Here is a 26,077-nt window from a genome sequence, read left to right on the forward strand (position 1 = left end):
TTTCTTTTAAAATAAGATATACAAAATACCATAATCATTTTATTGCACAATAACTTCTGTGCTAATTTATTTACATTATGATTGTAGATAAGATTCTTAATTTTTCCAATTTTAATTATACTTTTAATTCAAAGTCTTAAATAATCTTTAACCTTTTTTTGCAAGAACTCTGACTTTGAGAAATCATTCTGAAATTTTAATTAACGCGGTGTTGTCTTGAATATCAGTAAAATGAAAGCATTTCCAGAGGCCATAGCGTGTCTCCCAGTCGACGAAGAACAGCTCTGGTTTGTTCCAGAGAACATGGTGCAATGCAAAATTGTACTGAGACTGGATGGGAGGATTTAAATGCGGTGCCCATCGTGCCCTTTTTGTCACGATCGTGTTCACGTAATTATAGAACACTTTTGCTTTGTGTATCCAACAGATGAAAGACATAATCGAGATTATTGTAGCGTGTACATGGTAGGCTACTTCCTCGCGATTGTTCCGGTGACGTAGAGTGATTTCTTGCAAGTTCATCGCCAGGCAGACCAAGGCCGCAGCCGTGAATCCACAGGGTACTTCGACGACGATTAGGCACAGCGTGCAATACGTCGTTTCAAGGTTCATCCGTGAGTCCGAATGGTTCACCAGACTCTTCAGTAAACTGTCGTGCAACAGCTCGCGGTGCAGCTTGAAAAACAGCCGGTCTTCCTTACGACACTGTCCCACACGTAAGTCGAGACGCGTATATTCGAAAAAGATCCTAGGCGTATCAAAAATTGCCCGGTTGTCTTTGCGGTCCATTAAGTATTGCAGCACTCGATTACCCAGTAGACTGATCAACCGACTGGGTGAACTTATCATTCGCATTAGCAGCGGAAAAATAGTCGGCGTGAGTGTCTGCTCGTAAAGATCTGTATGATGCATGTAAGCGGCGAACTCCAAAGTACTGCCGAACTGCAGAACGAATTCGTCGGTCGTGTTTGTAGCTACTGTCCACGTACACATGTGTTGTACGATCACCAGCAGTTGATCGTTTGATAAATGCTTCATGGTGTTTCTCAGGCAGACTTCTAAACCGTTCTTCAAGCTTGCAAGTGTTGATGGCGTCAAGGAGGAATTGGAGACATTCGATAATTGCGCAATAATGCTGGCGTGGAAGAGCCCAAGCATCTTCTGTATTGTCGTCACTGTATCTTGCGTTGCCGGCCACATATATACATCCAGGAGCTCGTACAAGATTCTAATGATGCCGCGAGCATCCTCGACATTGATCTCCGACATCGTTAGCTTATCCCAGATTGCGTGAATGATTAGCTCGACACTGACAGGACTAATTTCCAGCAAAGTATACATTACTTCGAAGCAAAACGTCTCAAATTTCCAGAGTTTGTCGCGATAAACAATTTCCACAACTGTTTCCACAACTTCCTGCGATTTTTCTGGTAAGTAGCTCTTCAGCAATTCGTAATAGCAGTCCCGAGCGACTTTAAATTTCCGTCGACGCTTCCATTCGCAATACCGATTCGTATGCAACATGCTTTCGTAGTATAACAGGATTTTCAATACGCAAGAAATTAGTGGGTGAGGATGACGGGACTGCAACTGCTTCTTTGTTGCATTTTTAACAATCACTGTAATATTATTTAAAATCTTATACCTCTGCTCTGAGGAATACAAAACAGTTGATAAAAAGTTCTCCGAGATATCATCCATTCTTCGCGCGAGCTCTTCATCGGTGATCATTTGTATAATTAATAAAGTCGCTTAGATTTTAAGAGAAATATAATACAAGCCGGAAACTCCTAAAAAACAAAATATAATATTTAAACAAGAAGTATAATACGTAGCAATAATGTATAAATAATATATAAATCAAAATATTTCATACAGGTTAAAGTTCAACTTTCAATTTTTTTAAAAGGCTTAATTGTGTGCAAACGCTCAGTGAACATCCATTACAAATCTTTAATTCTAGACATTTAATATAAAACAATAAAGCAACTAAAAATGGTAAATGTTTATATTACCTTTCTTTTTTCTTGTCGAAGTATTAAATTTGTAATAGTAGAAAAAAAAATTTATAAGTGATGACAATTGTGTGTAATGAAAGACAGATATGGCATTTGCTGCAACGAGCGGCGAAAGGCAGATACGGCGGCTGGCGTACGTGACTTCCTCCTCTCTTAGCCGCCGAGTGCGGGGAGGTGTAGTAGGACTGTAGGACTAGTAAGCCGCGTTCCCCCTCAGTTCTCTGTGACCGGTGCTCCGCAACACATCTACGTGCGCGATTCGTGTGAGATTCGACGGACACCACGCCAAGATCACGTACGCTAGCCGCCGTCGCAGCACCATGAACGCCATTCCTGTCGGTGAGTACAATAAACGTTACTTACATAAGAATAGCGATGCAACATAACGGTACGTACGTACATAGATAAAAAAACAATACTTTATTCTATATTTACAGACTCTTATACGTATATGCACATAATGTATGAAGTTCCAAACTCTTTGATTTTACAGAGTAAACTTAAAAATTTGCATTTTTAAATATATCTAACTATTATTAAATATATTAAATCGCACATTATTTTAACAAAAGTAACAAAAGTTTTGCATTTAAAACCATAAATCACCACCGACGTCCTCGTCCGGTTGAGGCAGTTGTTGGTGCTGATTCTGTTGTTCATCCTGTTTAGATACAGTGTTCTCAGCATCGTCATCGCTTTCGGAAACGGCTAGATCATCCTGAATCTTAGTCTCGCCTTTATCATCTCTTGCGGGCAAACCAGCTAATAAAAAGTCTGACGGATCGTAATTTGGATCGACGTCCATACTTTCGTCTATAAGTAAAAAATCAAAATTTATAGAGTAAAAAAAAATTTTATAATATATAATAAATTTAATAAAAATAAGAAAAAATAAATAAAATTTTTAATAATTATTTTAATAAATAATAAAATTATAATAAATAAAAACGGATATATATGCATACAATCACTAAGAAATTAAATACAATAAATTAAATTAATAATAGTATAAAAATTGATTTTCGTACCTTGTTGAAGCAGTTGCTGTTCACCCATATAAAAACCAACATTACCTAATTGAACCATTGCTTCAGCGGCTTGCTGACTATCATCGTCCGCTAATACGACACCATCTTCCCTAATCTCCAACACTTCCGTTTCGTTTTGTTCCGAATGTTCATCTGTACCAAATGGTACCTCATCAAATTCATCTTCACTGGAGAATTGAAGATCTAGAAAAGAAAGAATTTAAAAAAATATATATTAAACAAGCTTTGATAAAGGTAGAATATATTTTTACCTTCTTCGAGTACGTCTTTTTTTTTCGATCTTCTATCCAAATCCGCTTCCATATCTCCTTCTACATCGACAAAATCGAAGTCATCCATATGCGCTTTACCAAATGGATTCTCTGGAGAACTAGTTTGACTCTAAAAATACATTTCAATCGTTATTATAAAAAATTAATGGCAAGAATAGAATCGCATTTAAAACGTGGTGTTCGATATATCACGGTTCGTTTCATTTGCCGTTTAGCACTAGTTTTTATTTTTATTTTGTTCATTTCGCCAACGAGAATTAATCGTAAAATCAAAAGTGACTCTTAGATCTCACTTTACATTACACGTAGCCAGTTTCTTATAGTTATAGCCAGTAAAATATAATTTTTCTTACGCCTCTGTATTCCGGTTCCAAGATAGTATAGTTTTCATCATATGAACAGAGCCACGAAGAATCTATCTCTGCCTGTTCCATCGCCCGTTTTTGCACAAGAAGTATATTGTTTTCTAGTTGTGAAAGATGTTCATCATACTAAAACAAAACCATGAATATTTTATTTCAGTTTTTGAAGAATCTTTAGTTTTTTGTATTTAACATAAAAATGTTTATAATATATGCTTGCACACTTTACCTCATCTAATGTATCTTTACACACTTTAACCAACAATTCTGCTTTATTCGTAAGCGGAGAATCCTTGCCGTTATAAAGTGTGCAATTCTCCAAAATCTGTTCGATATCTCTAAGAAAATCATAACGACTGTGGTATTTGTGTGCTAAAACAGTTTTAAAAAGAAATTAATTTTAAGGAAATAAATTACAAATTTATATCTTTTACACATATGTTAACAAATTTAAATTTCCTACCAGTAACTTTTTTAGATATTGTTTCTAAATCCATCGGCCTTTTAACAATATTATAATAATCTTTCACCATCTTCTTATTTACTGGTTTCATGAACGCCCATACTTCTGTCATGGTTTTTAACTTGTTGTTGACAACATTATCCAAAATGAAAGTAAGAGCAACTTGATCATTATCATCGAGAAGAGGATTGATAGCTTTCTCCAGCCTCATTAAACGATCTTCTTTTTCACCGAGTCTCTCAGCGCATGTATCCAACATTCTTTTAGCGGCCACAGTTAATGAACTCTTCGCTCCGTTATAAAGCGTCGAGTTTTCCACGATCTGATTAACATCCGCTAAGAATTCTTCCCTGCTTTGATATTTTTTCATCCTCAAATTTTCACGTATGGTCTGCAGATCCATAGGTCGTTGTATGATCTTATAATAATCGGGAACTACCTGATAACAGATAATAATACATCATTCGTAAAGCAATATTTTTTATAACAGTTTTATATAATTTTTATTTTATTTAAAATTAATTTTCTATTTATATAAAATAAAATATAATGTTTACTTTAACATTGACTGGGAATAGGAATGGCTGTACATCCGGCAAATCTCTCATCTCGTTTAAAATACTTTCCAACATTGTCGACATTACGACAACCGGGTCAGTCCTACGTCTGTTAACCGGTCTTTGGTGGCGTTTCAAATAATCACAATGGTCATCTGTGGGTGGTTTTCTCCGTTTTTTCGAATTTACAGCCTCCTTTGGCACTTTCAGTAATAATGTACGTCTTTTCATTTCTTCAGCATGCTAAAATAGACAGTTTAAATTAGATTTTCAAGTTTTTTAAATTTTTTAATTAATATAAATAATTCTAAATATCAAATATTATTTATCTCACCTTAATCAGTTTTGAGGATAGCTTTACCTTAGTGCCATCGACATTAACAAGATCCTGATCATCGCTATTTAGCTGCTTTTCAATTTCTTCCTCCTGTTCCTCGGTCATTGCAACGTTAACCGGTGCTGTAACGATACTATTCTGATAGAGCGGACAGGCCTTGTTGGTACGCATATGGCCGACGTTGCCACAAGCGCCGCATTTGAGTTTCAAATCTGGTTTGAGTTTAGGTTTTTTACGTTTGGGAGGTGATGCCTCCGGTTTAGGATGTTTTGGTGGAGAAATGGAAGAAGTAGAAGATTGAAAATTACAGAAAGGAAGGATACTAGTCGAGGAAGTGGTAGTTGGAGTGTTAGTGTTGCTGCGATCGAATATATTATTACTCGAATTGTTGATGCTGCTACTATGTATTATTGGTGGTCCCGACGTACGTTCTCTCTCCTGATTTCTTTTGATCCTTCGCAATTGCTCTTGAATCCTACGCTTTTCCCGCTTCATTTCTTCCTTTTGCGCCTCGTCTAATGTGGCGAACTGCTTGATAAATGTCTCATCTTTCGAGTTACGGATTTTGATGTACGTATCGATCACAGCCGGCTTTCTCACCAATTCGACTCGCGTATACTCTTTACCTTCTGGATTGCGGAACGTGCGATAAATCTTTAACACACGACCTTGCTGTGCATTAAAGTTATTAATTGGACTATCGTCTTCTTCGTCTTTCTTTTTACTTTCTTTGCCCTTCTTGTTCTCTTGTTCTTGTGCCTCGCCCATTAACATCTTCCGCAGCTCGTGCCGCTGCTGTTCTTCTCGCTCCAATGACAACTGCGTGCTAGTCTTTTTGTTCGACAACATATTTTCAATATTCTTACCCATTTCTTCGATATCCGAACTGTCCTCTTCTGAGCTCTCACCTTCATCTGTGCTCAATACTTCGTTTGACGACAGCACGCGATTCTGCAAGTCGAAGATTCGTTGGCACTCTTCCTTGTAACGTTCCTGATGTTCAGCGATAGAGAAACGATTGCCGCGTGAAAATTTCGTCATGCCTTCTTCACCAGCCTTCGCTTTTTCTGTAGATAAAGTTCGAACCACGTCAATTACTTCCCAACGCGATAACTTTTTGATCTCCTCCTCGGGCACACCAAACTTTCGCAACAATGCTTTTGCATTATTCAAGGACAGTCTCCTCAAGTCCGCGTCTGTACCGGTCACAGTTCTTTTCGGTTGAGCTTCTTGTTCTTCCTATCAAACAATATATTATGATTTATGAAAATATGAATAATAATACTAATAATTTTAATTATTAAATGTTTGTCAGGACAAACCTTGCTAATAGTTGGTTTATTCGGTACTCTGACGTAAGAAAAGCCTTCACCACAGCCAGTTGGATCAGCCGGACCTGCTAACTGTAGCAAACATTTTCCCTTCATGGCTTGAATATAAGCACGCGTCGTATTCCATGGTGCTACTTTCACTTCGTCGTCCATTTTCAGTTGCATATCTTCGTCATCGTCATCCTGTGGAGTGAACAGGAACTTCTCACCGTATCCGGCATCTTTTAGACGCTGTTCGGCCGCAATCATGCTAAAATAAGCGCAACACTGCTCCGGTGACACCATAGCACGGATTTCTTCCTCCGTAGGTAATCTAAAGTCCGGTTTTATTACCCACCAATTCGAATCCATACCTGTTCAACATTTAAAAATATTTGAGAGATTAAACATTTCTAAATTTACTTAAAAACAAAGTATAATAGTAACACCAGTTTTTATACATATAATTCTTATTATGTTTTTTCAGCTCTTACTGTAAAAAGAGATAACAGATTTGATTTGATATCGAATACGCACCAGTTCTCTTAAAATCCGCGCATAGTTTTAATCTTTTCCTGATGCTACTTTCGCTGTGAGACGGAAAGGCTTTCTTTATATCATCCATCCTAATTCGTCGAGGAATATCGCGCGATTTCCAAAATAATCTATATATGAATACTTGTAAAAAATCTCGTACGAAGTTATTTGCTCTCTTCGAGTTAGGTCCAGGAACTTCGTAAAGCGGGCATTCTTGTCCAGCAACAAATAACGCGTCCACTTCTCGAACATAATATTGTTGCCTGTAAAAATTACAAAATAAAAATAAATATTTAAAAAATATAAAGGCAAAGGAACAATTATTAAATTAAAAATAAGAACGTTTTTAAATTACGAAATAAATACGGCTGCATATTAATTACCTTGTTCTTATAACTACGAAATCGGTTTCGGGAATTCTGTGCTCGTAAATTGGAGCTCTATACATGTTGTTCTCGACTGCTTGGATACTTTGACCAGGCGTTAGAATTCCTAGGAAGGGACTGGTGTGAGCGTATGCCGTTTCTCCGTATTTATATGTCTGCGGTCCCTGATCCTTGCCTGCCCTTCTTTTATAATAATTCTTCACTTTAGAACACATGCCGACTTGATTCATGAGTGGTGGATGTTCTTCTGAAAATTCAACGAGCACCAATTCGCCGTCCCGTCCGGTTAAGTCTTCAGGTGTTCTCATGAAGAACACATCACCTCCTCCGGAAGCAATTCTTTCTTGTTCTCGTTGTTTAGCTTTCTTTTTAATATGCTTTAGCAAGGGCAAGACGCCATGCGGTCCTGGATGAGCCAGCGGCCCATGGCTGAACCTTCGCAACGGTGGTCTGTGAAAGTTCCTCAATCGCATTGGACCCATATGCGTTTGTACAAAAGGCACGCGTAGCTCTACCACAGGAGTGCTGTGTTGTATCAAATTACCACCGCCGACTTTCAACCTCAGCGTAGTTTCTGAAGATTTAGGCATGTAATATGTGTCATTTGAAATATTAAATGGATCCCGGTCGGGTGACTTTGGCGGCGGCGGTGGTGTGTCTTCTTCAAGAACGTTAATGACGCCCGCTTTACCCAACAATAATTTGCTCTTTTTGACATGTGGATGTGGAATTTTTACCTTAGGTTGTGGACCGTTATCTTTGTGGAGAAGAGCAGGATCAATATCATCCGGTATACCTAGAACTATGTTCTCGTCGTTCGGATCCAATGTAAGTATTTTCGGTTTCGGAATTTTTTTCATATTTTCGGGATCCCAAATAACTTCCTCTTCCCACAAACCGTAAACAAGCTCTTCATTTTCCACTGGAAATATCGAATACCAAGTGTCGTCTTCCTCTCGTTGTTGTTGCTGGTTTCCTTTGCCCATATTCATTTTATTTTTTTGAGATTGCATGTGCAATGGCGTTGTAATTTGTGAAGTGGCTAATCTAACGTTAGGTGTTACAGTAACTGGAGCACCTTTTCCTGGCTGACTGAAGGCCTGTGCAGTTCTGTTACCGCTCGATGGCACCCAACCAGCAGCATTATTCTTACTGTTCAATTTCTGCATTACCTATCAAATAAACAATTAATTTATTTCATATATTTCCCAAACATGTGATAATATATTCGCTTTATATAAAATTATACCTTATGCTTTATATCGTCTCCATTCCAAACAACATCATCTTCCCAATGTAACTGAGATACCATTAAAAAGGCATCATCAGTAGACTCTTCGTCTTTGATCTCCGGTTTGTTTTGTTCTTCTTTCTCTTCCACCTAATTTTAAAATAAAAAAGTATGTATATTTAAAAATAGAAATACATTAAACAAGGTGTAATCTACACCAAACACAACATAATAAAAAATATATAAAATATGTACTTTTTCACCCACTTTAAACCCGTAATTAAATCCGTCGCCGGTTTCTGGAACTTCTAGCATGTCGTACCATAACTGCGCGGGTCCAAATCTCCAGTCGGCCACTTTAGGTCCCATGTCACCATTCTCACCATTCTCACCCGTTTTGCCGATCTGCTCTTTATCTTCTACTGGTCGTAGTAGTTTATTTTCGTCGTCCGAACGACATTCCTCTGTACTTGGCTCGGAACCATACTGCATAATCCAACCCTGAATCAAATAATGCAATATTAATATTTTGATCTAATAGAAATAAAAATTAATTTTATAAATTACAAGAATTGTAATTAAGAACATATACTTTACACAATTATAATTATACCTTAAATTTAGGTTTTTTGTCATCCTGATCAGAGCCAGAATCCGAATCTTTAACATCGTGATGTTTTTTCTTTTTACGTCGTTTCCTTACACCTCTCCATATCTGTGGTAAGCTGCTTGGCTTTCCTGGTCCAAATAGTCGTGAAAATCTAAGCACTTTGTTAGCCCGAAAGTCTGGGAACAATTCTGTGACATCAATATTTGCATATTTGGATGGCAACATAGAAGCGAGGGGCGTTTCCAATTTACGTTGACGCGCAGCCTCTGCTTCTTCTGCTGTCAATGTTTCTTTCTCTTCTGGTATTGGAGGTGGTGGCATTAATTGTGTATCTGATTTATTAATAACTTCTTCATCGTCGGCATCGTAATCTGCATTTTCCTTATCTATTTTCTTGTCAAATCCATTACTTTTAGCTAAAACAAATATTATAATTTATAACTCTTTATTAATCACTGTTAATAAATTGTTTAACATAATATTTATATTAAAAAATCTATTTTCTTGTCAAATCCATTACTTTTAGCTAAAACAAATATTATAATTTATAACTCTTTATTAATTACTGTTAATAAATTGGTTAACATAATATTTATATTAAAAAATCCATAATGCAACTACTAACAGATTTCATCATTTGTATCTTCAGCCAATTCGTTTATATCTGAGAAATCTAATGCTGTAGGTGATTTTGCTAAATAATCTATGTCTGTATCATTTGCAGTTGCATTTTGACCATCTTTTTTATCATTTGCTTTGTCATTCTCTTTTTCTTCGGCATTATTGTCACTGGACATCATTTCATTGATGAAGGAACTCAAACCGAGGCGACTGAGAGAAGCTAAGTGTTGCTTAGCCTCAGGATCCAAGATATCATTTTCCAAATGACCGTTGTCGTCAATATTACCAAAAAGGAAGCCAGTAATGTTCAGGCCAGAGGCCAAATCCTTGTCATTATCCTCATCAGAATCCCCCATCTTTTTTTCCTTCTCTCTTTCTCTTTCACTAAGATTTAACAATAAATTCAATTTTAATGTAAAATTCGTATGAATATCAACCTGCTAAATGTGTGATAGCTCTGCAAATCAATCAAAAAGTTAGTATGCAATAGCATCCGTTTTTCATTCATTATTATGATCAGTAGAATAGCATTAATTTTACCTCGTGCGAATTATACTTGGCATCAGCGAGTGTTAATTATTTAAACAAATTGCAGTGATCAACCATCCACAAAACGAACGAAACTAAATAATGACCAACTAATAACCAAAAATGCGACCTCCATGCATATATAGACGTAGTAGGAGTCAACTGCTCCGAAGTACCACGAAGTACGAAGTAGTGTTGATGGATGAGACGCGTTTTCTTGCGCATGCGAGAGCTACGAGCGACGAGCCGCTAGTGCCGCCACTATCAGCAAAACGAGGTAATAATGGGAGTCGTCCGACTCCAAATCAGCTAATTAATTTTTTAATAATGCATCTCAACTAAAGAATAGGAATTAATAATATAAAAATTGATATAGATTTTAAATTTTACTTCAATCTGCTTCTCTCATGTAGTTGGAGGAGCGTGACGATTAATTAAATTACATTTTTGCAAACGTGTTTTAAATACATGTATTTTACATTCATGTAAAACTTATTCTAAGATATATGTTACTTTTATCAGCGATATTTAGACTTCGTAACTTTATTCCTGAATCGCAGAAAAAAGTTTTGTACACAAAAGTAAAAACCACGCATTTACTGGCACATGAATCTATCCAAAAAGAATATATACGAATCAATGAATGTAGTGTTGATTTTCGTGTTAACTTTTTCGTACGATTAAAAAATAAAGCATTTGATAAAAGTACATGCTACACGTATAAGTTTCTTAAACAAAAATACGAATTATATCGGCTTCTTTCTTACATAAGTACGCTTAAAACATGAAAAACGTAAGCTCGGAACCGCTTGTAAAAAAATGGAGTTTTTCTTTCTTTTAGAAAAGATAACATACAATTTATTTTTGTTCAAATATACAAAGTAACATGGGTTACGTAAAAATTTTTAATGACAGTACGGGTACAAAGTTCGGTATTTTAAACGGTAGATAAAAACCGGAGTCTTAATAAACAAATAGCTCTTTTACTCATGGTATCAATGGAAATGCATGGTTGTAATCTACATCATTCTGTACACGTTTTACAAATATAGAAAGATATTTGAAAGTGAGAAGGAAATTAATAGAAAATTTAATCAAAACGGTCATTATATTAAATTCGCATAAAAATTCACATATAAAGGGAATCTCGATATTTTTAGAAGATTCTGAATGTGGAGTGTAATGTGTATTTCTTTCACTAACTTATGTTTCGCTTTTCTCTTTTCCTCTTGGCGGTAACAAAGGCTCGCGTATTCATGCTGAACTGCACGTACAATTGTACTTGAATATATCGTGTTAAATTTATAGTAAGTAGTCAATTCAATCAAATAAAAACTTTAATTGATTGCATAATGTGCATCTTTAGATATTTGAAAGAAATATATTAGATTTTTTACAATATTAAATATATAATTATTCTCAACGAATAGAAAACAAAATAAAATACAATAAAACTAGGACAGAGATTAATCTTTCATAAGTAATCGATCACTTAAATGTCTTAAATGATAAAGTTGTACATTATGCAATAACTTTTAGTTCTATGTAGAATAAAATCAAGATAAACGAAAAAAATTTAAATTGTGTTTTCTGTTAATAGTAAACACTGCTGGAACAGTAAATTTCATTTAGTCCATTTTTTAATGCAATGCATTGTGTTTCAACACGAAAAACCACCAGTCTGCTGTTGATACACCTCTATTGTGTCCCCTTCCTCCATTTCCAATGTAGTAGGTGTGTCTAATTCGTTTATAGGCTGTCCATCAAACCTAAATCTTACTGCTGCTATTGCCAAGCCCTGTAAATCAATATCAATGTCAACAATATTGGAATTGGAATGGAATTATCAATTTCAACTTTTACATAAAAAACATGAGATTTTCACAGGTAACTTTAAAACTCTAGGAAGCATAAAAATTGTCATATCAGAAAATATTATAATTCAATATAATATAAAAATACAAATTCTTTCTTAGCACACATATGTATATTTTGAAACATAGTATCACAATTTCATACTCAATTGTAATGCTCATCTTTTTCCACAATTCAGTATAAAAGACATTAGCCATTACAAAATTAAAATTAATGCATGTATACAATCATGTGTTAAAGATATTAAAAAAAAAAAAAAAATAGAAAAATAAAATTAAAGAAAGAAAAAAAAATATGATACTTACTACACGGTCGCAGTATGCGTTCATCAGTTTGCGTAAGGGTGTGTGTTTCTTAATTTTAAACTGAACTACCGCGTTGTCCTGGCCCAACACCTTCAGATTTATATGCTCCGACTCCGTTTTCGTTTCCTGCATGAACAAAGGACGATTAGCGTAAGACCCGCGCGGGAGACGCCACGACGTATATCGTAAATAATCGGCGTTATAGGTTAGATTCAGTTAAGAGGAAAAGGGAAACGTTTACCTTTTTCTCGTCCGACATAATGCCACGATTTTAAAGAGCTGAGCGTGTTTATTGAGAGTCACCGAATAATTGTGTTGACGATAAAATAGCTCAATCGCTTATGCACTTGATTTGTAACGTGAAAAACTCCTGGAACGTAAATTCACCGCAAAATCCCGCTTCTTCCTCAAAACGGCGGCTACGACATCGCCATCTTGTGCAAATGGTTGCGTTCAGCAGAACATTTATTTTACAACTATAGGTGTATTTCTTTATATATATGTATGTATATACAGTGACTGAACTATTTGATCAAATGTTTGATTATTGATCAAAATCGCATCAAATTTTTTAAAATAAACAGTGAAGAAAGAAAACTGTTAATTTTTTATTAAAATTAGTTAGTTTTATACAAAATTAAACGGATGAAATTAAAAAATAATGGTTCCATTTGTACTGCATCCTAAAAGAATGAAAAATGGCATTTGATCAAATAGTTCACTTTAAATAGTTTCCTTAAACTAAAGCCATTTTTTTCTTACATTTTAATATTTGGTGTAGCTTCCTTTTGCATTAATAACTGCTTTAATTCTACGAGGCATTGATTGTATCAAATTGATACAAGTGGACGCTGGAATTGAATTCCACGCAGCTTTTGTGCGATTCCATAGTTCGTCCAACGTCGTACAACGAGGCTCCAAAGTCAAAGATTTCTTGAGCTCACCCCAGAGATGTTCAATCGGGTTCAGATCTGGAGACTGTGGAGGGCAACCCAACACTAGGAATCGTTGACTTTGGAGCCATTGGGTGGTGATCCGAGCAGTGTGTTTCGGATCGTTATCGTGTTGAAAGATAACGTCGTTGTGTAGTTGCTGCGTGGAATTCAATTCCAGCGTCCACTTGTATTAATTTGATACAATCAATGCCTCGTAGAATTAAAGCAGTTATTAATGCAAAAGGAAGCTACACCAAATATTAAAATGTAAGAAAAAAATGGCTTTAGTTTAAGGAAACTATTTAAAGTGAACTATTTGATCAAATGCCATTTTTCATTCTTTTAGGATGCAGTACAAATGGAACCATTATTTTTTAATTTCATCCGTTTAATTTTGTATAAAACTAACTAATTTTAATAAAAAATTAACAGTTTTCTTTCTTCACTGTTTATTTTAAAAAATTTGATGCGATTTTGATCAATAATCAAACATTTGATCAAATAGTTCAGTCACTGTATGTATGTATTTACGTACATACACACAAAATTAGACAAAATGTATTTTTTAATCATAAATCAATGTTTAATTACATAAGCAACATAATTTTTTAAATTTTTAACTTTTTTTTTATAATGAATTAATTTATAAAGCTTTAAGTTTATACAAATTATGTGATAGCACTTGTAAAATTGTAATATTGGCATGACTCTTCTGTAGTTGTAATAGTACTGTTAATAACAGTTACATTTTGAATTACAGAAGGAAATTTGGTGTCAAGTTGAATGACCATAATGAAATACGTTATTATAGCTCCAACCACCTAAAAGAATAGAATTTTATTTAATACATTCTACATTGTTATGTTACACATTGTATATGTTATTAATATGCAAGTAAAGTAATAAGTTTTTGCTTACAGAGCACATGAGAGGAATATCTATCTCGTACAGTCCTAAAGCTGTGAATGTTAAATTCTCATGAACCAGCTGAAGTGAAAAGTGGACTACCTACATTATATAAATATACATATATATAAGGAAGTATTTAAAAATATTTTGTCTTAAAAATGTGATACTGAAGTAATTTACTTACTTCAGCTCGTAATGACTTATATTCTAGGAAAGCATCATGCAAAATAATCGCCATCTTCTGAAACTAAATATAACAATATTAAAATCACGTTTTTAGTTTGTTTTTCATCAAGAAAAATTTAACTAATACTCAACTTCATTTTTTGATCGCTGACACACATAACTAGTGTAAAAAAATCGAACAACATGGAAGGATATTAAGTATACATGAGGTATTAAATAACTAACGTTTATACCCTGTATAAGGTTGTAATATGCATCATGGAGGAAATAAATTATAACAGACAAAGAGATAACAGACATGATGAGATTTTGAAGACCAAAATTTGCATTTATCTGGTAATAAAAAATGTATTCATATTAATAAAATTACTACAAAAAATGATAATTTAAATTGATAACATTAATTATAATTATTAAGTTGTGGGTAATTAAAAAATTACATTGTGATAAGTTACCTTTTTCGCTAAAATATATAATCTATGATGAAGATGTTGAATCGAACGGATTTTAGTTACCACAGCATTGTTGTATTTATTACCTAAGTTTGCGCTTACATCAAAATCAATACAGGAAACTGATAGATTGTCCCTTGAATGTTGTATTGTGATCTTATTCAACTCACGGAATCTTAGATATATGTTATTTATATGATGGCTGAACAATCCATCCATCACTAGCATGCACATTCTGCAATAAAAGTTAAACAAGCAGAAGCTGGTTATTTCAAAAGTGCTATTCCAATATACAGTATGAACGTTTAGTGCTATGTCCAATAACATTATTACTGCTGCTCCAATATTCTGCAGATATTTTATGATAAAAATATCTTTGGCCGTGAACCGTGCACCATACAATCTGAAACGTGAATCAACCTATGAAGTAATATAATATGTACCTACATGTTTAAATTAGGAAAAAAAAGACCGCAAAATAAAATATAAATCGCGAATAGTAATAAAGTATGCTTGATATACAATTATAAAATATTATAACTTAACTAATATAATTTCTATATACGTAATATAATTTACAAAAGAAACTTACTCAAGTATGGAATCCACCATAAACATTTCTTGAAAAGGAAAAGTAAAATACTTTGGGCGGAGTAGAGATGTGCCCACCACACTCAGCAATAACAGAAGCGTTAACGAATACCATAATAAAACCGTAAACTTTATGGTAAGTTGTTTCTCACAATGACCAGTGCAAATAATACTCCAAGATGTTCGACTTAAAAAAATGAAAAATAGCATAAGCGCAAGACTGTACAATCTGCCCATGTAAGTCGACAGACTAATTCCCAGGAAACCTCCAACTTTTTCGAAAGATTGACTTGTAGAAATTAAAAGTTTTCTTTTCTTGAGATCCATTGGAGTTTTCGGTAAATTTTTAATTGGATTCATTGAGATAAAAAAAAGCTAAAGAAATTAATTTGCTATTAAAATATGTCGGGCATTATATGTTTATTTAATATTAAATAAAAACAGCTTTGTTAATACTATTCACGGTTGTACAATTATATACCGAGTGCGTGACAGAAATCATACTGGTACATTGTACGCTGAGGTTTATGATTTTATCGTCAGTTTCGATCGTAGTACTTTATTGATCGCCAAGAAAATGAACGCACGTTATCGTAAATAACACAAGGTGTTAATATACGTCGAAAAATAAATATAATTTCAATATCAATTTGTTGTTATTATATCTTGAAGAGATATTTTATAATTAATATAACAGTAAGTTAAAAGCGCATGTAAGATGTATATTCATATTACTGTACGATGTAGAATAAGAGAAAAGCTTAAAACTAACTAAACAGAAATATTTAACGACATATGATAAATAAAGTCATGGTATATTTTCCTACATGATAATTAAGTTCCTATTCGTATTCATAACCATCATCACAAAACTCGCCCTCGGAAGTTGTATGAGACTCGAGCATTTGTCCAAGTGACATTTCCGTAGCATCAGCTTCTTCTTCATCAAGATAATCGTCATTATCATACACTGTAAAAAAAATATATGCAATAAAATGAATGCAGAAGGGACATTTCCATTATAATAAAAAAAACTCCATAATGATAGGTTGTTAAAATAAAGATGAAGATAGGCAAAGATTGTATAACCGATTTCAGATGTGTCCACTATAGCTGTATCCGTTTCCATTGAGTTGACTTCTTTCTTTGTGATCCCTTCATCCTCTTTTTTAGCTTCACATTTTTCATCAAGCTTTTTATTTAATGTTTTTTTTATTTGTTGAGTGTTTGGTTTAGCAAAACGATATTTTTTCGTTAATAAACTTTCTGATTTTAGTGTAGAATTGACCGACGCCCTATATGTATAAACAAAAATTATTAAATATCCATTAATCAATTTCATTGCAATTATGATATAATACTAACGGTTTTTTGAAATTTATTGCGTCCAACTCTGACGTGTTCGAAGCCAGTAACTCTTGATTGCTTTGCTGTTGATTATTTAGATTTTTTAATACTTCATAATTTATTTTAGATGATATTTTTTTCTCTTGTAACATTTTTTCAATTGCCTCGCCTTAATAGAAAAAAGAATGGAAAAAGGTTTAATAAGTTACAAATATAACAAATATAATTACAAATAACAAATATAAGTAAAAAATACTGAAATCAATTTACCTGCAGTATTCGCCGGAGTTTTATGCTTTTTCGTTATTCTTCTTCTTTTTTTCTCAGGTTTGCCTTCTTCTTTTTCCTTTAAAAGTTTTTCTGCCTTTTCTTTTTGTTGAATAAGATAACTTGCATTTACTTTATTCCAAAGGGCAGATTTGGATTGCGATTCTTTTTCCGAAAGAATATAATTATCTAATTCTTCATCATCGAAATCAGTCGTGTAAATTTCCTCAGATGGCTATAAATAATAATAATAATAGTTAGAATTATAATTTAATTCAATAAGATTAAAAAAAATTATTCTTACATTTTCAAAATTATCACTTTCCTTAACTTCATTCGAGTGATCACTCGTAGTCATCATAGATGCTATATCCGGGCCTATATAGAGTAATAAAATAGTAATTATTGATTAAATATACAATATAAAATAATATAAACTTTTTATATAAATATATACATATATAATTTCTCCTTTTCTTACCTAATCCAGTTATAAGTGAACTATTACTTTCACTTAAAACAGTATCTTTCTGATCAGGATCATCAATGTTGTTTTCGACATATTGTTGGATTATACTAAAATTACTTGCGCGAATAAATCTATCTGCATCTTCGCTCTCTATCGAAGATACTGCAAAAAATATCAAGTATAGCTCAATAAATTAGGAGTTTTTTTTATGTGTCTATTGCTAGTAAATTGTGCATGCTATAAAAATACCAAATTACCATCCTTCCTCTTTTTTAATTTTCCCATTCTATAATCTTCTAACTGTCTATCAATTTCTGCTTGCAGTTCACTTATTTCCATATCTATATTTTCTAACTTAAAGAAAAAAAAAACATTAAAATATGAAAGTATTATATAAAATAATTTGATATTAAAACATTCAAGTGGCAAATATTAAAATAAAAAAAATTCTTACTTTTTGTAAACGTTCTCTATCTTTTTTACGAGCTGCTTTAAAAGCTGGAGGATCTTGTTCTTCTTCCAAATCCACAGTCATAAATTGATCTAGTGTCAAAGCACTGGATGGTGTATCCCCAAATTCCATCAATCTATAAATAAAAAAAGAGAAAGGGATTACCATATCACACATGATGCTGTAGTGGAAATATTACATATATATTTAAAAAGTTTTACCTTTTACGTAAAGTAGATTCGTGTACTTTGACAATTTTTATAATATCAATAGTTGATCTGCTGAACTCGTGTAATCGTGCAGCTATTAATAATGCTGTAATAGAACAAAAAAAATTTAAATATGCATATTTAAATAAGTTACTGTCATAATTGATGAAGTAATTTACCTGCACCACATAGACCTGATGGTCTACGACCACTATGAATACTGTCCCTTTTCATTCTTTGAACAACTCTTAAAGCTGTCATAGATACAGCATGCGTTTTATCGCCAAACTCAAGCTTGTGGGCAAATCTCATGATGTACAAGCAAGGATCTACAATAAAGAAATATTCCATAATGTAAAATAAATTTAAATTAACTCATATATTGGTTTCATTATAATTTTATTAAATTTATAGATATATGTTTGTTTCGTTTATTATTATTCGATATCTTTTTTTAAGCGCAAAATATTTAAAATTAATATTAATATACATATAATTTTTTTTTTTTTTTTTTTTATTTTACAATTTAAAAAACTGTAGTTTAAGTTTGTACTACTTTATCATACTCAAACGTTATTTTACATTTATTATTATTTACGCAACTGTAGAATAAAAAAGACATCATTTTATATGCATGATTGAAACAATTGAAAGTAATTATAATCATATGTGGTGGCTAGTTATTGCATATCCTCCCTATATTCCATAACATTTAATGCAATTATTCTTTTGCCCCTTCCACATTCTCTTCATTCGCGATGTTTATCGACCGACACGGCATGTGATAACGTTGGCGAGAGTGGTGGGTGGTGGATAGCGACATTGCTCGACCCGTGCCAGGCCAGCGCCAGCGTCCGCCGCCCAAACGTGTGTCAAGCAGTGTCAAGTATTGAAAATGGCGGCTGTCTAGCCGACGACGCACCATCGTCCGCAACAGTTTTGTGAATTTTCCGAGACGAAAGGAGCTTGGCACGGCAGAGGAAGAGCCGTGACGCCACTTTCGAGCGGCGACGACGATGGCAATGTCGAATCTCTATTCTAAGATCTCCACGAAGCCAATGAAGCGTTTTCAGGACAACGTCGCGGTCAAACAGACTAATGCTTGGATGAACGGTGAGAGAGGGTGAGGGTGAGGGTGTGAGGATGTGAGGGTATAAGGGTATGAATGAGTGAGAGAGAAAGAAAGAGAGATAAAAAATAAGAATGAGAAAAAAAAAGAGAAAGAAAGAGCAACTCTTTCCTACCTACGTGTATGGAATTAGCTTTTTAATTCAATTTGTTTATCTTTATTTATATCTGTACCATTGTTACGTAATGTCAATTAAATTGTCATGTAACAAGGAAAAATTGTTAATATTATTATTTAATTTTAGCGGAATCTCCAAACAATACATCAGATTCACCACCGTCGGTGAGTCCACTTTCCTCATCTATCGTCTTACAGCGCGAAGGCACCACGGTGAATCAGCCATTGAGCGCTCCTGCGTCTCCCCTGTCTTCCCTGTCGTCACCCGTGACGCAGTTAAATTTACCATCACCCGGAGATTGCACTCAAGATCCCAATTGGCAAGCGACAAAGCCTACAGTGCGAGAACGCAACGCGGCCATGTTCAATAATCATCTTATGGCCGATATTATATTTATTGTTGGCAGTCCAGGTACTTAGTCAAGTTTTTTCCTTTCCGTTAATTTTGTTTAGAAAGGTATTGTATCTCATCATAATATTACAGGTCATACACAAACTATACCAGCACATAAATATGTTCTCGCAACTGGTAGTTCAGTATTTTATGCCATGTTCTATGGAGGGTTACCAGAAAATAAAAGAGACATAGAAGTGCCTGATGTTGAACCAGCAGCTTTTCTCGCATTATTGAGGTAAGCGTAATAAGTAAAAAATTACAATTTTGAAGCATTTCTTTAAAAAGCTATGCTAAGAATAAATTAAGTTACTGATCTTTTTTTTCACATTACACAAGTTTATTAAATTATTGGAATTTGGAGACTAATAAATAGTAAAGAACTTTTCGGAAGAAAATTATAAAATAATATGAATTAATTCAGAATTGAAAGTCATATTCTTTCACAGCATAGTCATTCGTAAAGTTTTGTATGATATTGCAATATACGTTTTGTTTTAGGTATATGTACTGCGACGAAGTGCAGCTAGAAGCAGATACAGTTCTGGCGACGTTATACGTCGCGAAAAAATATATAGTTCCACATTTGGCACGGGCATGTGTTAATTATTTGGAAACGAGTCTTACGGCGAAGAACGCGTGCCTGCTTCTAAGTCAATCTCGCCTGTTCGAAGAACCCAATCTCATGCAACGTTGCTGGGAGGTGATTGATGCACAAGTAAGTCAAATGCAACGGACGCTAAGAACCATTACTTTGAGTGACAAGAACTTGGATAGAACGCTCGAAGATGACTCAAGTCCCTCTAGTGACTCGGTCAATCATATTTCGAGCTTACATTCTTGTGTTTATGACAATAAATTCGACAGTTTGCGATATCGACGCACATGTAAAAGCAATGGCAGATTGAACGATGACAATTGCGAAAGTTTTAAAGGCAGATTATCGATAGTGCCGCACTGTTTGAGTCTCTCGGAAAATGATTGTTGTACAAATGTCCTCGCAGATGAGCACTTTTCTCTCTCACTTTTCCGAACACGAAGTGAACCTTACTTTCCGGACAATAAATTAGATCAGATTGAAGTCACGCAAAATATAATGTATCAAGATAATTTATTAGATGAATACGAGCGCGGTAAAAGCAACCATAATGATGTTACCGGTACAGCGACAAATATCAATCGAGTAATTAGTTAAATAAAAGTGAACGAGAATCGATAGGAATTTTTTAAATGTGTATTTAATTGTATTGAATCTCTTAAAGCATGTGATTGCTTAAATAGAAAACAAGCAGAATATAATTTATTTTGATTCCTTTTAAAGTTGAATTTATATTATAATAATATTTGCCATAAATAATTTTGTGTTCCAAAATTGACATCTATACTAATGCGGCACTCACTTATACGTAAGATGTCACGAAAGTAGTGCAGTGCCTTCTAGTGATTATGTTTTAATTGGATTTTGAAGAAGGTGCGCATAATTTCTGTATGCTTTTTAAGCTTTTTTTAGAATTAAAATAATTGGCAGAACTTATATATATAAATATATATACATATATAGAAGTATGCAACAAGCATTGCAAAGAGATTATATCATCATTCAGCAATCAATTATAAATGTGACTATAGTCTAATAGATTTTTATTACATTTTTTTTTGTATTAACATTTTAATATGAGTACAATGAGCTCTACATACACTAATTTAAATGTATGTAGCATATATTAATGTGAATTAATGTTTATTTTGAAAAAGACTGCAAATTTTTTAAATACATGTTAATTATTAATAATAAATACTTTTACCAAGAATAATTTCATAAACTTTGTATTAAGTGTAATAATTAAATAAGGCGAAATAATTTGAATAAAATTGACCGTTTTTCAATAAACAATGGAAATGTTTATTATATTTTATGATCGATTTTGTAACGACATAATTCCCTCCACACAAAATATAATTTTTAACTAGTAGCATATTTATATTTTGCTGATTCTTTATTTTGTTATAAAAATATATAATTATTTTCTAAAATTATTATAGCTATTTTTATGCGTGATATCTCAACGTCCATTTATAATTTTTCATGCAGATGTGATGTATCATGGAATTTTATTTATATAAGCTCTGACACAAATAACTCAAATAATTTATTAAAAAGCGATCTTTTTTTTTGTTCTTGTCGATATTAGTCAACAGAAAAAGATTATAGTTATTTCAAATTAATTTAGTAATACTATACGTATTTATCAAATAAAACTTATGCTAAAGAAACTTTTGGGGCACATTACAAATGACAAATATTATTATTAAATAACAGTAATATGTATCAAACATCAATATTAAGTAAAATCTATTGTATGACAGGCGGAAATGGCCCTAAGATCTGATGGTTTTGTGGATATTGATATTCACACACTCGAATCTGTCTTATCTCGAGAGACATTAAACTGCAAAGAAATCCACATATGGGATGCTGCATTACGATGGGCCTCTGCGGAATGCATACGGCAAGATCTCGAGCCTATTCCCGCTAATCAAAGACAACTGTTGGGTAAGTCAGAGAGTAATATAATTTCTCTTTTCCAACTATTTTCTTTACTCTATGCACACATGTGTGTACATATTTTTTATTTATTTCTAGGATCTGCCTTGTATTTAATTAGACTTCCTGCTATGAGTCTTGAGGAGTTCGCGAACAGTGCGGCTCAGACAGGAATTTTAACACATCAAGAAACAATCGATTTGTTTTTGCATTTTACGGCCAGTAATAAGCCACAACTTTGTTTTCCCATCAAATCGCGTCAAGGGCTAAAAACTCAGGTAAGTCACATATATGACAAAGTAATGATACATGTAAAACTTCGGAAATTATTTTAATTAAATCGTTTGCAGATTTGTCACAGATTTCAGTCCTGTGCATACAGGTCAAATCAATGGCGATACAGAGGCCGTTGCGACTCAATTCAATTCAGTGTGGATAAGAGAATATTCGTAGTGGGTTTTGGTCTGTATGGAAGCTCGTCTGGTGCTGCCGATTATAATGTCAAGATAGAATTAAAGAGACTCGGAAATATTCTGGCGGAAAACAACACCAAGTTTTTTTCCGATGGTTCAAGCAACACATTTCATGTATACTTTGAGAATCCGATACAAATCGAGCCAGAATGTTCATACACGGCAAGTGCAATATTAGACGGTGGTGAACTAAGCTTTTTCGGTCAAGAAGGTATGTCGGAAGCGATAGTCGGCAGTGTAAACTTCCAGTTTCAGTGTAGTTCTGAGAGTACCAACGGCACCGGTGTTCAAGGAGGACAAATTCCCGAATTAATATTCTACGGGCCACCATCCGACGATTGACGGAAGATCGCGACAGAACTTGTGGTTTAATTGTTGATTTGCAATAAAAAGACATTTAGATGATGTTCGTTGAGAATACAGTTGGCAGATAAAGTTTTGCGATGTGTGTGAGAGAAATGTATATTTCAACGAAATATATTCAGATTTAAATTCAAATAATTCAAATGTCAAATAAGAATAGTTCTGAAATACTCAATATTCGAGAATATATTTAGATTTCAAATAAAAAATACTTTTTGGGAAATTCTGAAAAAAGATACAATAGAGATAAATAGAAAAAGAATACTGCGTCTAATATTTTCAGATACACAGCTATATTATCGATTCTACTTATAGAAAAACTATTTTCTCTATTGTAAATACACAGTTGATTTATGGTGTTGCGGATATCTCAGCAAAATTATCCTTTTTTAAAAATAAAGACGTTAACTGAACTTTATTTGATATCTCGTGTCTATTAATAAACGAGATACAATTATATTGATTAAAATTTATATATCTTTAAATTTTTATGCCAATATATACCAAATTACTATTCTTTATTATTGCCAATTAAGTTCACTTAATTTAATATAATATATATATGTATGATTAAAACGTAATGTTATCAATAAAAACTCATTTTAAACGCAAAGTGCTATATCGAATTTTAATATACACGTGCATTACAAAGTAAACAGTTCATTTAGAAATCATATTTTTATTACACATATAAATTTTAATTTGAATTATACATATACTATATTCGATAAAATAGAGAAAATAAATGTATTATGTAATAATATTATGCATTTACTCACCCACTGCAGGTATGTTGATACATAAAGCCTGGGTGAATCGTAGATATGTCCGTCCAAGTTCGTGAACACATATATGAAGAACATCACTGATATCGATGAGCATGTCTATATATATACATACGTATATATGTATATACGTTAACTGTTAAGAATTAATATTTTTTTACCTTTTTCTTTTTATCTATTGCTCCATTAGAGTTTTGTACAAAAAAAAAAAAAAAAAAAACAATTTATATAATTGTCTGAACTCGATATACGGATATTTGAAAAAAAAAAAAAAAATATATGTAAGTAGTTTGTAACTATACTTTTACATTATCGAAACACGTTTTGTCTTTTAGACTTTTTTCAAAAGGATACGTTCAGTTCTTTCGATGCGGCAGGTAATATACACACAAGCAGCCTGGTTGTGAGCTTGTTTCCTTCCTCGTGTTAAATGGTGACTCAAAGCCATTTTATAAAAATTTACGGACGTGTCAATGCAATTTTGATTTAAGCTAGAATACAAATTTTAGATTTATAAAAAAATTGTTTTAAATAATCTTTTTTATTTTATGTATTATGAAAATTAATTTACCCTAATTGCAGGCAAAGATGTGTTATACCTTTCCGTGCATTTTGTATTGTAATTCCTCTAGATTCTTTTCCATTAACATAATAAGCTGTAAGCAAGAAGTACATTTTGTGAATATTTTATTATCTTTGGAAAAATATTTATAATATAAAATTAATTGAGTAGCTTTTTAACTTTTAACTAATCAATTCTGCATATAAATTATAATATTATTTAAAAAATACTTACGTGCACCAAAATTTGTAGCACTGCCTGTGCTATCATTAGCAACAAAGTGTCCTAGTACCATCACTTTGCCAGAGGATGATTCTTCAAATGTTGTTTGGCTAATAATAACCGAGTCCTCTAATACAAAACCACATTCCATACAAATTGCATCGCCGCGTCCTGGATCAGTCTCAATATTAGTAGACCCACAATTGCGACACTTGTTTCCAGACATCTGATGAAACAATAATTAATATTAGCGAAAATAAAATTAACAACATATAAGTATCAAATTAATGAAAAAAACTTTTTTGACGTGCTACTGAGGTATTGTCTAGCACTTTTTACTTTACTATTGTTAAGGCTTCATAACCTCATTTTAGTCTTCGTTAAAAAAATTAATAAAATAAATATAGGCGTGCTACGTACCTTGATTGCGATTAATGTGCGATTTTTTCGACACCAAAGAGAATAAACATATGCGTAATCAATTAAAGTATGTTGATTCGAGTTTACAGAAATGTCATTGTATACTTCATGTTGTAGATGGATCACATGTTACAAACGTCAGCGTCGATTTTGTTAAAACACATCTTCATTTTCTCTACAACGAACCAAACAATCTAAATGAGAAACCGGGCAAACAGCAATCGGCTGTAAGTACTAATCTCTATTTTTTAGCAAACAGACTCACGATTAAAACATTATCTCTTAGCTCCCTTAGGTTAAAGTTGCGACTCGACGCACACCACACTAGACTCACGCAGCTCACGTATGCTAGCGCCTAGCAGCCGTCACCGCAGCAAACGTCACAATATATTTTACGAATAAGTTAAACTCGACTCGTTATCGCGATTAAGAACTATTCCCGATAAAAAGGATTTTGGTAAATATATAGTAAAATCTTTAATTTCTACAAATTTCAAACATAAAATATGAGCAGCAAAATGAAGCTGGCGTACGGCTGGTCGGTAAGGCTGCACGACCGCGCGGGTGTATCATCGGCTGAATTCGGCTCGAATTGGCGGCGCTTGGTGCAGCGAATACAGTTGTAAGTCATAACGGCCGCAAGTGTGCAATTACTTTCGTCGCGCAATCTCGCCGTACGCCGCGGCACAGTTTTCGATTTTCTCCGGTTCTTTTTTTTACAATACAGTATATGTGTGTGTCTAGTGCTACGGGATTTAGCAGCTGGTCCTACAATGACTCTGGTGACTAC

General features: G+C 33.5%; 6 protein-coding genes across 8 annotated transcripts; 1 reads left to right on the plus strand and 5 right to left on the minus strand.

Annotated features, from left to right (window-relative positions):
• Positions 1-26: 26 nt before the first annotated feature.
• LOC139106054 (protein EFR3 homolog A) lies at positions 27-1,731 on the minus strand. Its single transcript, XM_070662532.1, has one exon. The coding sequence runs from the start codon at positions 1,729-1,731 to the stop codon at positions 184-186; it is 1,548 nt and encodes a 515-aa protein (XP_070518633.1). The 3' UTR covers positions 27-183.
• A 686-nt stretch (positions 1,732-2,417) lies between these two features.
• Positions 2,418-10,440, minus strand: Taf1 (TATA-box binding protein associated factor 1). 2 transcript variants are annotated; one of them, XM_070662520.1, is made up of 16 exons: positions 10,294-10,440; positions 9,758-10,210; positions 9,136-9,548; positions 8,790-9,023; positions 8,541-8,672; positions 7,289-8,463; positions 6,906-7,168; positions 6,381-6,742; positions 5,056-6,297; positions 4,722-4,964; positions 4,165-4,603; positions 3,931-4,073; positions 3,693-3,830; positions 3,319-3,448; positions 3,047-3,250; positions 2,418-2,831 (listed from the first exon to the last, which is right to left on the minus strand). In XM_070662520.1, the coding sequence occupies exons 2-16, from the start codon at positions 10,107-10,109 to the stop codon at positions 2,608-2,610; spliced, it is 5,694 nt and encodes a 1,897-aa protein (XP_070518621.1). In that variant the 5' UTR covers positions 10,110-10,210; positions 10,294-10,440; the 3' UTR covers positions 2,418-2,607. The 2 variants fall into 2 exon arrangements, with proteins under 2 accessions (XP_070518621.1, XP_070518620.1); XM_070662519.1 differs by having other exon boundaries at positions 8,778-9,023.
• A 666-nt stretch (positions 10,441-11,106) lies between these two features.
• Sumo (Small ubiquitin like modifier) lies at positions 11,107-12,890 on the minus strand. The gene is made up of 3 exons (XM_070662538.1): positions 12,703-12,890; positions 12,462-12,587; positions 11,107-12,079 (listed from the first exon to the last, which is right to left on the minus strand). Exons 1-3 carry the CDS (start codon positions 12,718-12,720, stop codon positions 11,942-11,944), a joined length of 282 nt encoding a protein of 93 aa, XP_070518639.1. The 5' UTR covers positions 12,721-12,890; the 3' UTR covers positions 11,107-11,941.
• Positions 12,891-13,918: 1,028 nt separating this feature from the next.
• On the minus strand, positions 13,919-15,894 carry LOC139106060 (putative gustatory receptor 28b). Its single transcript, XM_070662539.1, has 6 exons — positions 15,536-15,894; positions 14,947-15,346; positions 14,624-14,824; positions 14,490-14,552; positions 14,315-14,404; positions 13,919-14,217 (listed from the first exon to the last, which is right to left on the minus strand). The coding sequence occupies exons 1-6, from the start codon at positions 15,892-15,894 to the stop codon at positions 14,065-14,067; spliced, it is 1,266 nt and encodes a 421-aa protein (XP_070518640.1). The 3' UTR covers positions 13,919-14,064.
• A 436-nt stretch (positions 15,895-16,330) lies between these two features.
• Positions 16,331-25,779, minus strand: Brf (Brf RNA polymerase III subunit). 2 transcript variants are annotated; one of them, XM_070662523.1, is made up of 16 exons: positions 25,553-25,779; positions 25,288-25,462; positions 24,880-25,093; positions 24,655-24,739; positions 24,438-24,574; positions 24,078-24,182; positions 18,457-18,606; positions 18,290-18,383; positions 18,072-18,204; positions 17,875-17,971; positions 17,630-17,779; positions 17,453-17,526; positions 17,152-17,383; positions 16,900-17,050; positions 16,624-16,829; positions 16,331-16,504 (listed from the first exon to the last, which is right to left on the minus strand). In XM_070662523.1, the coding sequence occupies exons 3-16, from the start codon at positions 25,091-25,093 to the stop codon at positions 16,377-16,379; spliced, it is 1,956 nt and encodes a 651-aa protein (XP_070518624.1). In that variant the 5' UTR covers positions 25,288-25,462; positions 25,553-25,779; the 3' UTR covers positions 16,331-16,376. The 2 variants fall into 2 exon arrangements, with proteins under 2 accessions (XP_070518624.1, XP_070518625.1); XM_070662524.1 differs by lacking the exon at positions 25,553-25,779 and having other exon boundaries at positions 25,288-25,537.
• On the plus strand, positions 19,085-23,711 carry Lute (BTB/POZ domain containing protein 3 lute). Its single transcript, XM_070662531.1, has 7 exons — positions 19,085-19,390; positions 19,651-19,935; positions 20,008-20,155; positions 20,419-20,635; positions 22,285-22,471; positions 22,562-22,740; positions 22,813-23,711. Exons 1-7 carry the CDS (start codon positions 19,294-19,296, stop codon positions 23,275-23,277), a joined length of 1,578 nt encoding a protein of 525 aa, XP_070518632.1. The 5' UTR covers positions 19,085-19,293; the 3' UTR covers positions 23,278-23,711.
• Positions 25,780-26,077: the final 298 nt, after the last annotated feature.

The sequence above is a fragment of the Cardiocondyla obscurior genome, linkage group LG10 (genome assembly GCF_019399895.1).
Source record: "Cardiocondyla obscurior isolate alpha-2009 linkage group LG10, Cobs3.1, whole genome shotgun sequence".
Taxonomy (NCBI): domain Eukaryota; kingdom Metazoa; phylum Arthropoda; class Insecta; order Hymenoptera; family Formicidae; genus Cardiocondyla; species Cardiocondyla obscurior.